Genomic DNA, 11,975 nt, shown 5'->3' with positions numbered 1-11,975 from the left:
ACAAACTGCATTTACGTCCCAATTATAACCAATCACTGCCCAGATTCCAAGACGCACCCAACAACAGCAAAAGTCCTTAATTACTCGACACTGCATTTACGTCCCAATTATTTCCAATCACTTTCTGTACGAAATCAAGATGCAGCGATTCAACGATTTTCTGGATCTTCTTTATGCAAAGTATCTAAAACTAAATAATAATAATAATAAGGATCCCTCTATCCTCTATCTCTAAGATATATTTCTCTCACATGAATAGTATATAGACCCATATATATACTGTTTATGTGAGTGGGACGTATCTTACATGCATGTAAGATAGGGATTGACATAATAATAATAGTAGTAGTAGTACAATAAAATAAATGAAACCTGCGAGAAAAAAAAAGGGTGAAAATTAAATAAATAATAGTGGTAGTACGAAAAACTCACACTCTGCTTTCTAATACTTGATTTATTAATGCTCTTTTCATGGATATGATAACCAACCTTAATTAATTAATTCAATAAAATGAGTTTACCAATCAACTTTCAAAATATATATTTTGTGAAATTTAAAATTTAATTTGTTTAACTTTTGTTCGTGTTATTTAATATAAAAAATATTTAGGTAATGAAATTGATACTTTTATTTGTTAGTTAATATATTTGATTATTAATGTTATACACTTTATTTTATGTTTAATTGTTGGATTTGGATAATTGCTCACTTTAAAAGATAATGAAGAAATTGTGGTTATGAGAGTTGAAGGATCAAAATGTGGTGATTAGGATAGTGCTCAATGGCAATAGAACTTTGAAGTAAAGTTTCTATTAGAATTTGTAGTAGATTTCTTAACTATTGTTGGACTTTATTATATATATATTTTTATCATTTGTGGATTAATAAAATCAAGATTATTGTTGCAGTAATAGTGTATTATTATGTTGTTAGTTTTTGTAAAATATACACGGTAAAATTATTTGAACTAAACTAAACTAAACTATAAAACTAAATCGAATTAATTTGGTTCAATCAATTCCATTATGGTGTTTGATTCATGTTTAGTTTATACAATCATAAACTAATTGGTTTAACCCATTGGCAACCATGCGCCCAATACCCCTTTTAATAGAAGTTTATTTGGCTCCTTATTTTGGGAGTAGACTAGATTTTCCTTTAATATTAAGTGAGGTTCGTTGTTCGGATTGTGTCATACTAAAATTATTAAAAAAAAAAAAACTCGATTGCTATCTAGTTGTAAATGTCAAAAGAGTTTTGATTATAATATATTAATGGGATATTATCATTTTCTCACCAAAGGTATTTTGACACATCATGTCAGTACCACGGTTTGGTAAAACCATCAGTTTACCACCAAACATTTAAACTGTTAGCATTTTCCCATTATTCCGTTAAAACTCAGTTAATATGTAACGAAAAATTCATAAAAGGTTAATTTTACCCATGAAGCGTAAAAGACCATGTAATTAACCTTTTTATGAATTTTGTAATTAAATCATCATTTGTTGTTCTTCCTTTTTAAATGGTAAAAATTACCCTTTATGAATTTTGTAAAATTGACCTTTTAAAAGACCATGTAATTAACCTTTTATGAATTTTATAATTAAATCATCATTTGATGTTCTTCCTTCTTAAAGGGCAAAATCATCTTTTATGCTCCAAGAGTAAAATTGACATTTTATGAATTTTTCGTTACATATTAACTGAGTTTAATAGAATTGTGAGAAAATATTAATATTTTAAACGTTTGGTGGTAAACTAATAGTTTTACTAAATCGTGGTACTGACATGATGTGTTATAATATTTTTTATGAAAAAATAATAATATCCCTATATTAATATTTAAAAAAAAAAATTCTGTTCGCCTGTGAGCAGCTCCAAGCCAAACTAAATAATGCCACCCCTACTTAAAAGATAAACCCTGACTTAAAAGATAGAAGAAAGAAAATTGGGAAAATTCTAAAAATAGAAAGAAAGGAAGAAAAGGAAAGAAAAGGAAGCTACTACAATGCTGGCGGTTTCCGCGCAACGACTGACACACATCATCAGCGGGGCCCCAAAATTATCATCAATACCCCAACAGTTGGCGGACAGTTGTCAACTTTTGGGACACGTGTCGGGCTCCGTTTCGGAGTAAGACCAAGGAGTTGGGTGCATTGGCGGGAAAGGTCAGGCGGTGGGTACCACGTCAGCACCTATGGCGGGAAACCGAAGCCATCCCCCCACTCTGCGGTCTACTGTGGCCCACTCGTCTTCACTTGCGTAACGCACATGCCCTCCTCCCTCCACTCCTATTATTAGTCAACATGTGTACGCATGTGTATCATCATCATGCATGTAAATGGTCATCCAACATAATGACGATGGTGCAACATTTACTTGAAGGAAGGTCACGTGAGTTCGTGATGAGAAATGGAGGAGGGTAAAAAAATTATCATGCTATTGAATGAAAGTGGAGGTTGGTAAAGCCGACTTTAGTATGGGGGTACGGTCTGTTGAGATAATAAAGTAACGAGTGAAATGAGAGGGAAGGGACAAGACCTCAGTTGTTCATGGGCGGCCGTTGGATTTTTGTAGTCGCTTCTTCCGATGCAAACATCGTCACGTGCCATACGTGCTCCTCATTAAAACTACAGAACTACTACGACTCTCCACTAAATATCCTAATTTAATGAACGTGTCCTCCTATACTCTCTGGTCTCTATCTAGCTCCCGATAATTTTTTTTCTTTTTTTAAATCAGTAAGAAATATTATTTTAAAATTGTTTTTTTAATTTAAAGATGAGACACGATCTCGGAGAACCACCGACCGTCGGTCAGTAGGCTTTTTCATTTGGACTATTTTAATAGAGTCCTGACCTAATAAGAAATTTTTTTAATTTTTATTAAAAGTTGTTGTCATATATACTACTTCTAGATAAAAAAAACACCTCAGGGATCAAAAGTGAGTCTATACGTTAAGCAAAAACTCATTTTGGGGGATCTGATATAAAGAGATTTAAATTTTATTCATCTCCTATGATCAATTCAATTTAAATTTAAAGAGGTTTATAGATAAAATTTACCATAGATAAAACTCATCCGAATCAAAATGACTTTGAATTATTTGTTCGTTTCCTAAGTACACAAATCCTCATGAAAATAAAACAAAATCTCCAAAAAATTAAAAAAAAGGCACTCTCTCTCTCTCTCTCTCTCTCTCTCACACACGCGCGCAACATTAGATAATAGATCCAAACGCGTGATAATGAAATTTTAAAAGATATATAATGGCAATCAAATTTCTATTTTTGTTAGTGGAGTTCAAATCACAGACTTTTTAAATCACTTGAAGGATTTATCAAATTGTTGAATGAATTTACTCAAAGATTTGTATTACGTTAATTCTCATATAAATTATAGTATTAATAAAAGGAAAAGAAAATTAAGGAAGATTCAAATAGAGATATGAATAAATATTATTTGTTGTTTACAAATATCATCATAATAAAACTGTAAAATGAAATCGATTGAGAAAAATTAATTCAATTAAGACATCTTAAAACCAAACTAAGATATATAATAAAGTAATATTTGTTTTTTCGTCTCAAATCATAATAGATATAAATCAATTTGAATCAGAAGTAGAATTGAATGTCTACAATGGAATGACATTTTTTTTTTCCTTGATGTCTGAATCGCTAAAAATAAGTATTAAGTTATTTTTTTAAACTTAAAAAATCTGAAAACTAGTATATTTATATTTATGTCCTTATAAATTATAAATGTTAAACAAATCATAAACATTTTAAAGAACACAAATAAGATAATATATTATCATAACATAAATCGTGTTGAATTAAATACAACTTTTCAATATTCTAAATTAGTAGGTGTTAATCAATTCTACTTTAGTTTACGATGTCTTTATACAAAAAATATTTATAAAAAATCAGAAAAATAAATTATATTAATTTGAAGAAAATAAAAAAGATAAAAATAATAGTAATATGCCATTATATTATTATAGGTTATAAAGATAGATGATAATGCTAATTAGTAAATTTTATTCAGATAAAGATGACAATTAATTAATTAATTAGAGATATTTTGGAGAATATCTTTTAATGATATCATTCAGGTTTTTTAAATTAAGTGAAAAAAACTTAATAACTTAATGAGTTAGATGACTTTTTAAAAAAAATATGAATGAGTCATAATTTTTCTAAAATTAGAACTGAATAGGTCTAAAAATAAATGATTGACTGATGTGCTTGTTTTTATTATTTTAATATATTAATATAAATGACATCTTGTTTGTTTTTATATTTAAAAAATCATCTTAAATATGATTGTTTGTTTTTATATTTAAAAAATCATCTTAAATATGATTGTTTGACATTTATATCATTATAAAAAAAGAAAAAAAAAAAGAAAAAGGATTAGGCCTATAAGTTAAATCCTTCGAAGTTCCAACTAACTGACATATAAGTTAAATCGACAGGATCAAGGGCTAACTTGCGGATTGTGGCCCGGCCCATGTTGAACGAGAAAATGCCCCTTTTCAAGGAAAAAATAAAAATAAAAAAGGCCCTTTTATCTGTAGCCACGTGTTCGCTTTTGACGGATGAAACTTTAACGGTTCTATTGCAACATTCACCTGAAAACGTGGGTATTTATTCTACAAGAATTACAGTTTTAGTTCACGCGCAACGGTGAAATTTATTTTTTTAACCTACTCAACGCATTTGGTCTTTGGTGTGCATCAGCGACAGCTGTCTGATGGTAACAACTCACGTTTGCCGCCGATGTTAAGAAAACCAAAACCGTTTCATTTTCAATTTTACTGTGCTTTCACTTTCATTTAAAATGCTTCTTTAAATGTTTTAGAGCGTCTTAAATTAAATGACATTTTAAATACAATTGTTTATTTAAAATTGAAAAATAAATGTTTATTAAGTGTTTGATTTCTGGGAGGAAACTAGTGGCAATATTTTTATGCGGGCAACTTTGATTTTTTAAGTTTACGAATTATATGAGACAAAAATCTCTGTTTCTAATTTCAAAAAAGTTGATATTTAAAGTCAAAAATGATACAAAATTAGGCACCAATAATCAATGATGTTCCATAATTCTCAAATTTTCAAAACGTGATTTTCCATTATTATTATTATTTGTATTTGTTTACAAAGTAAACGAATGGAGAAAAAGGAAAGTGATTTTGTCACAACTGAAAATAATGCAATACCAATAAGTAAATTTAACGTCAAAAAGAGAAAATTTCCCTTTAAAGGGGTTAAACATTGGGAAGGAAGAACGAAAGTCATGGAGTGGCAGTAGTGTAATTTGGCTCAACTTCGGATCTTATTTCCCCGACAAATCTGCAGTTTACGTTGACAGAAACTCCTTGAAAATACGTTTGCGCTGCGCGGCGATTGCCAAATAAAAGCTGCAATCTGAGACACCATGCTGCACGCACCCAGATCGCGCGTGCAATGATATCTCCACGCAATAGTTTAGTAGTTGCGGGCATCGGATTGGTGGGTGTGAAACACGCGACTGGGTGGGGAGTGACCTTGAGATATCACATTGCTGACAATATGAAAAAGAGAGAATGACATGCATGACATGTATGTAGTAGGTCATGCATGAACCATTGTCCTTCTGTCCATGACAGCTAATAAATAAATAAATAAAAAAACTTCCTATAATAATAACTTCACCTAATATTATATAAATTTTTAGCCTTTAATAGCTTATTTGACCGCTTGGAGAAAAGTGAATGGCCTGACCTAGAGTGAGAAACTGAGAAAAAAATCAGAGTGTGCAGAGGGAGAGAGATAGAGACGTGAAGAATAGAATAAGAGTGAGAGCAGAAGGTAGATAATTGTTTAAAAATATGCTCTTTTTTTTGTAATTCCCAATAAATAATATTAATTATAATTTTTTTCATTTGTTTTTTTTTTCCTCATACGGATTTGTGCTGTTTATATGAATGAGCACCCTTCCTAGTATCGGTCTTTTACTCTCTGTTTCAAAACCGATAACAACTATTAACCGATTCTTGTCACGGTCTAAGAAACAGGGACAATAAAACCGTAGCCATAGATTTGTAATCTCTTGGCTGCTGGGTTTGTTCTTTGTTGCTACTGTTATCTCTTATATCTACAAGTATCTCATCATCTTTTTCGCTTTTTGTTCTTTGAAGCAGAGCAAGAAGTGAAGAAACAAGCACTGTTTGTTTGGTGTCTGAGGTTTATTGAGTGTGAGCGACCGAGAAGAGAGGTTGAGTGAGTGGATTTATGTCGGCTGAGTTTGATTTGGCTTTGATTGGGGCTCCGTTGAAGCTCTGGATTTCTTCTTCTTCGTATTCAGTTTTGTTAGTGATTTCTGTCCTCTCTTGTATGCTTCTCTGCTTTTTCGAGCAGAGTCTGAATCTGGGTTCACAGTCTGTTTCGATGCGTTTGAGGTCAAAAAGGTATTTTTTCTTTCCACGGGTTTTTTTTGTATTTTATTTTTAGTATTTTTATTTTTAGATTTTTGTTAAACCCTGGAAACTGAGTCTGGGTTTTGTGGGGGATTTTTGCAGGACTTGTTGTGGAGTGAAGTGTTTCGGTGGGTTTCATATAAAACAGAGGTTCTTTTATCTTTTCTTGTTCTTGAGAGGGGATTTCACTTGATACTGCTTTCTCAGAATCCCAGATCTTCTCCCAAGTTTTGTTCTTTTGGTTGGTTCCTTCATTTTTCTAATTAGGCAAATTAGTTTCGTACAGTAATTTTGAGGGGGTTTTGGTAATTTTTTTACGAATTTTGCAAAGATGCCGGAGTCTCGAAAACCGTCCAAAATGACCAGGAAAGTCCGTGTAATCTGTAACGACCCTTATGCCACTGATTCATCTTCAAGTGAGGATGAATCAGAGAGAAATGACACGCGACGTCGTTTCGTCCGTGAGATTAATATCCCTCTTGGTCCTCTTTTGACGCCTCCTCAACTGAGAACTGTAGAGGCTGAGAGTTCTTTTGACAGTAGCAACAACAACAACGAAGTCAAAAGCCAAAACCCCTCTTCTAAGAGAAAGAAAACGATTTTGTCAGTGACCAAAACGCCGTCGTCCAACAAACCCAAAGGTGTTAGACAAAGGAAATGGGGGAAATGGGCGGCTGAGATTCGAGACCCTTTCAAGAAGGGTCGTATTTGGTTGGGTACGTATGACACTAAAGAAGCTGCAGCGAGAGCTTATGAGATTAAAAGGCTTGAGTTCGAAGCCAGAGCTGCCTCCGAGAAGAGCAACGCCTCTTCTTCAGTAGCAGTCTCGGCTTCTAATTCTCACAACATCAGCAACGACAACATCAACAATGGCAACAACAATCATCCTGTCTCCTCATCGGATGATTCCGATAGTGTCGTGTCTCATAATTCACCGGCTTCAGTTCTGGATCTGGACGCCGCATCCGTTGCGACTTCAAAGGAAAATGACATTAACATTGCCAATGTTAATGTCAACGAGAAGGGTGATTTGTTCGAAGAAGGGTTTGACACTAATTTTGCCGAGCTTGAATTACCCTTCTTTGGTTTCATGGACCAGACATTTGTGGGTGGTAGTTCAATTGAGGAAGAGTTGAACAATTTCTTCAGCGAAGGCATTGACTGTGGGATGCCTGCGGGAGATTTCTGCAGCCTGGATGACCTTAAGGTTACTGGTGTCGATGGTGACGAGCCTAGTGAGCTGCCTGATTGTGATTTTGAGTTTGAGTTTGGAACTTTGGATTTTGGTTCTCTGGAAGAACAAGCTGCTCCCCTCAACATTGCTTGCGTTTAAGTTTTGAGTTTTGCAGCCAGTAGTTAGTATTTAGGTTTATTTAAGAGGTGAGAAAATATCTCAGGGACTGTAAAATTGGTTCTTGAGAAGTGGTTTTTTGAGTGAGTTTTAAATTTGATTAATTTCTCGATGAGAAACCACAGAGAGATGCTGAGGAATGATATCTCAATTTTGTGAGTTTAAAGGTTAGAGGAATCCTCTGGGTTTTCCTGTGCTATTAGAGCCGTCCATTGGGTTCTCTATTTCTTTCATTTGAGTTTCTTCAATGTTCAAGAGAGTTTTGATCATTGCCTTGCATCTCTCATTTTGTGTTTTTAAGTTATTATTATCATTACTAATATTATTGAACTTATTATGAACTTATGTTCCCCTTTATTTGTAACATCTTGCTCTCTCATCTAGTAAATGTTTTAAACATTGTCATTGGGGGTGATTGGGAGTGTGCTTTGCTGTTGTTGCATACAATTCGATGGCACATGAAACTTGTGCAACATTTTTTCTTTTTTGAAGAGAAAAAAGAAAAAGATAGTTGTGCGATAAATTGTAATGTCAATTCATAAGGATCTTGTAGTTGGGGGTAATCAGAACGACGACCAAATGCTTTTGAGATGATTCTGTTTGGCTAAGTACAATCTAGTGAAGTTGCAAGGAAGTTGAAATTTCTTTGGAGCAAATAGAATAAAGAACTATATAACCACAGTAGGAGTGGGGGCCAAAGGTGAATGTCCATTTTCCTTTTAATTCTTCTTTTGCTTTTGTTTCCAGTACAGGCTGAAGAAGAAGAAGATGCTTAGTTAGTTTTAGTAGACGCCTAGCGCAGTGAGTGTCCTTCTTTGATAGGGTAGCTGGACTCCAATTGCATTCGATCTTTCCAAGATCCATGATAGTTAAAAAATACTTAAATGAGGTTGTGACTTTTGCTTCTTGTGTTTGGTGAATGGTGATACTGCTTCACTGTGTGTGGTGGCTCGTGCCATTCTTTGGGACATGGCCACGTGATGTTATTAATTTCAACATCAGGCTAGGAAAAGTCTAAATTGTTTTCCTTATACTGCTTTTTTTTATTTTAAATAAATAAATATCGTGACTAGGACAATTCAGGAGTGAACCGAAACTGGAAGGTTGTACTCTGATTTTTTTTAAAATTAATAATAAATAATAAAGACGCAATTGGTGTAAGCGCTCTTACATAGATCGAGTTAAGCTGCTCAAAAATGCTGAAAGCATCACAAGACTCGCATAATATTTTTACTAAAACAAGAAGAAATTCATAACACTTTTGTTTTTTTATTTTCTCAACTTTTTTAGATACGGTGTTGGGTTATATTTTAATATTATTTTTTTCTGAAAATGGAAAAGAAAAAAAAAGGAATAAACGAAAGGAACAAGAGGATCAAGATCAAATGGCTCCAATATTCCGAGCTGATTGTTATTCTTTTTACTTTTATACCGGACAGAATTATATGAAAAAAGGTGAAAGGGACCCCAAAAAGAAAAAGATAAAGAGAACAAGAAAAAAAAAAGGATCTTCATTTCCTATGCGTGTATGAATTTAATGTATTTTTATATTAACAGAGCGTCCTGCACGTACAATAATCTGCTTACAATTAGTATTTTACTCGCTGGATTTATCGGTTGAACGGTCTTTTCTGAACAAGCTTTTCTTAAAGTGTTTCTGAGTATGTCTATTACTTTGTTTATTTATTTATTTTAGGGATATTATCATTTTTACACTAAAGTTATTCTGACATAGTATTACGATTTGCTAAACCTATTATTTTACCATCAAACGTTTAATCTGTTAGTATTTTCTCATTATTTCGTTAAAATTCAGTTAATATTTAACGGAAAATACATAAAAAATCAATTTTACCCCTGGAGCATAAAAGACGATTTTAACCTTTGAAAGGAAAGAACAACAAAAGATGGTTTAATTATAAAATTACTCCCAAAAGACGACGAGACGATTTTAACTTTTAAAAAAGAAGAACAACAAAAAATAATTTAATTACAAAATTACCCTCAAAAGATGACACTGCTGCGAGAGTGAGAGAGATATAAGTTAGTGACAGTTAGCAAGAGAGGCCGGAGATGGAACAAGAAACGAGAGAGAGGGGGGTTGATTTCAATTTCTATGGCTTCCATATCCAAATTGCTTGTTTTTTTACAATTGCAAAACACAACGTTTTGACTTCGCGTGAGATATCCAAAATGCCCTTATGATGTCAGCATAATTTTTATTTAGTTAACAGAATTGTGGGAAAATACTAACAGTTTAAACGTTTGGTAGTAAAATTATAATTTTACCAAACCGTGGTACTAACATGATGTGTCAGAATAACTTTGGTGGAAAAATGATAATATCCCTTTATTTTATAATAAGTATATTACCTAACATAATTTTTTTAAAATTTATATTCTGGTGTTTCCATTATCATTTACTACTTCCATTTGTATTCAAAAAACAATAAACAAAAAAAAATGATAAGGACATATATTTGAAATTTCTCTTTTGGGTATTCACAATTTACACGAACATCATGGTGCGTGACTCTTGCATATTATTTGGATTGTAAGGTTCGTTTCGAATTATTTGTAGGAGATTTAAAAGTAATTTTAAAAAGTTAAAAATTAATTTTATTTTTTGATAAAATTTTTAAAACTCAATTTTGATAAAAATTAACCTATCTAATAATAGATTTTGAAAAGTATGGAAGAAGTAATTTTTCAAAATCAAGTTTTGAGAATTTATTATATACCTAATACAATTTCATAAATATCCTCACGTTTATTATAAAAATTCAAAATTATCATTATTCAATTAGGAAATAAAATCATTAAATTTAAAGTGATTATTTTCATTATTAATTGTACTTAAGATAACAAAAAAAATTAACTAAATAACATATTCATTTTAGTTATTAATTATTATATATACAAAATAAAAAAACCATATATACATATTTACAAACACATAGATGAATTTTATTCAATATTATATTTATTTTAGTCATTTGCATTCTTACAACAATTTTACAATAATATTAACCAAATATAAACGATTGCTTTTAAAGTTTATAGTACTTTTAAAAATAAATTTTACTAAATACTTAATTAATTCTCTTCACAACTAATTATTTTAATGCAATAATTATGTTAAAAGTTACCACATTACCAAAGTAACCCGTAATCTTATGAATGCATTGTGTTAATTTTCTTTTAAAATAAAATAAAGAACAAATCTAAGTAGAAAATGAATCTAACAATTCAAATAAATTTGAATTTGCTTATTTTGTTTATTTTTCTTAAATGGTAGTACAAGTGGTTTGAGTTTGAGTCTTCGCTGAAACAAAACAATCCGACAGGGAATTTTATTTAGACATAGATAATTGTTTATTTATTTAGTTTTTTAAGCATGAATCTCGAGAGGGGACTTCCAATTTAAAGCGACATCGAATAATTAGGTAATAATGGAGAATCTAGGTCAAAGTTTTAATGGACGTATCCAAAACGAACATTTGGGCATAAGATGCTTTGGCCAACTAATGCAAATGAGGTAATTGTGATAGCTGCCTTTAGATTTTATTGGTTTAATTCTTTGTCATCTCATTCGATATTACTAATGCATTAAAAGAATTTTGAGGAAACACCATTTATCCCTTAACTTTTGGTACTTTTGTCACTTTCGTCCCTTATTTTTGAAAAAGTACCTTAAGACTTCTCGACAGTTAGAAAATTAACGTTCAAATATATTTATATAAAGAAAGAACATTATGGATTAGTGAGTTGACTTTAGATTCAATTAGGAATTTCAATGAAACAAATTCCGATACTATATTATTGTAATGGTATTTTGCAACTAAATTATAGATTAAATAAATGTCTTTTTAAAAAAATATATAAATATGATGATATATACGACTTGCAAAGCGTTTCTTGTTGACCACTCCTCTGAAAAATCTGTGTCTTGTTGACTATTTCTTTTAGCTTTCATTTAAAGGAATTTGAAGAAAAACATTGAGTCAACATAACTTTACATAAAACAAATAAATAAACCCTGAATTTTTGATTCATCAACTTTTAATCCCCCCCCCCCCCCCCCCCCAAAAAAAAATAACATTTTTTTCTTGTTTGGGCTATTGAGTATTGAAACAAGGGTACATATGATTTAA

At 31.6% G+C, this 11,975-nt stretch overlaps 1 protein-coding gene across 1 annotated transcript; it reads left to right on the top strand.

The window, feature by feature from the left end:
• Positions 1-5,749: 5,749 nt before the first annotated feature.
• LOC18043710 (ethylene-responsive transcription factor ERF119) lies at positions 5,750-8,222 on the top strand. The gene is made up of 3 exons (XM_006437604.2): positions 5,750-5,862; positions 6,195-6,461; positions 6,573-8,222. The coding sequence occupies exon 3, from the start codon at positions 6,802-6,804 to the stop codon at positions 7,801-7,803; it is 1,002 nt and encodes a 333-aa protein (XP_006437667.1). The 5' UTR covers positions 5,750-5,862; positions 6,195-6,461; positions 6,573-6,801; the 3' UTR covers positions 7,804-8,222.
• Positions 8,223-11,975: the final 3,753 nt, after the last annotated feature.

This window comes from Citrus clementina, unplaced genomic scaffold (genome assembly GCF_000493195.1).
Source record: "Citrus clementina cultivar Clemenules unplaced genomic scaffold, Citrus_clementina_v1.0 scaffold_4, whole genome shotgun sequence".
Taxonomy (NCBI): Eukaryota; Viridiplantae; Streptophyta; class Magnoliopsida; order Sapindales; family Rutaceae; genus Citrus; species Citrus x clementina.
This window is presented reverse-complemented; position numbering and strand designations above follow the sequence as displayed.

What these genes read in the sequence shown, in the direction of transcription:
- LOC18043710 (XM_006437604.2), top strand. Translation starts at nt 6,802, where the DNA reads ATGCCGGAGTCTCGAAAACCGTCCAAAATGACCAGGAAAGTCCGTGTA.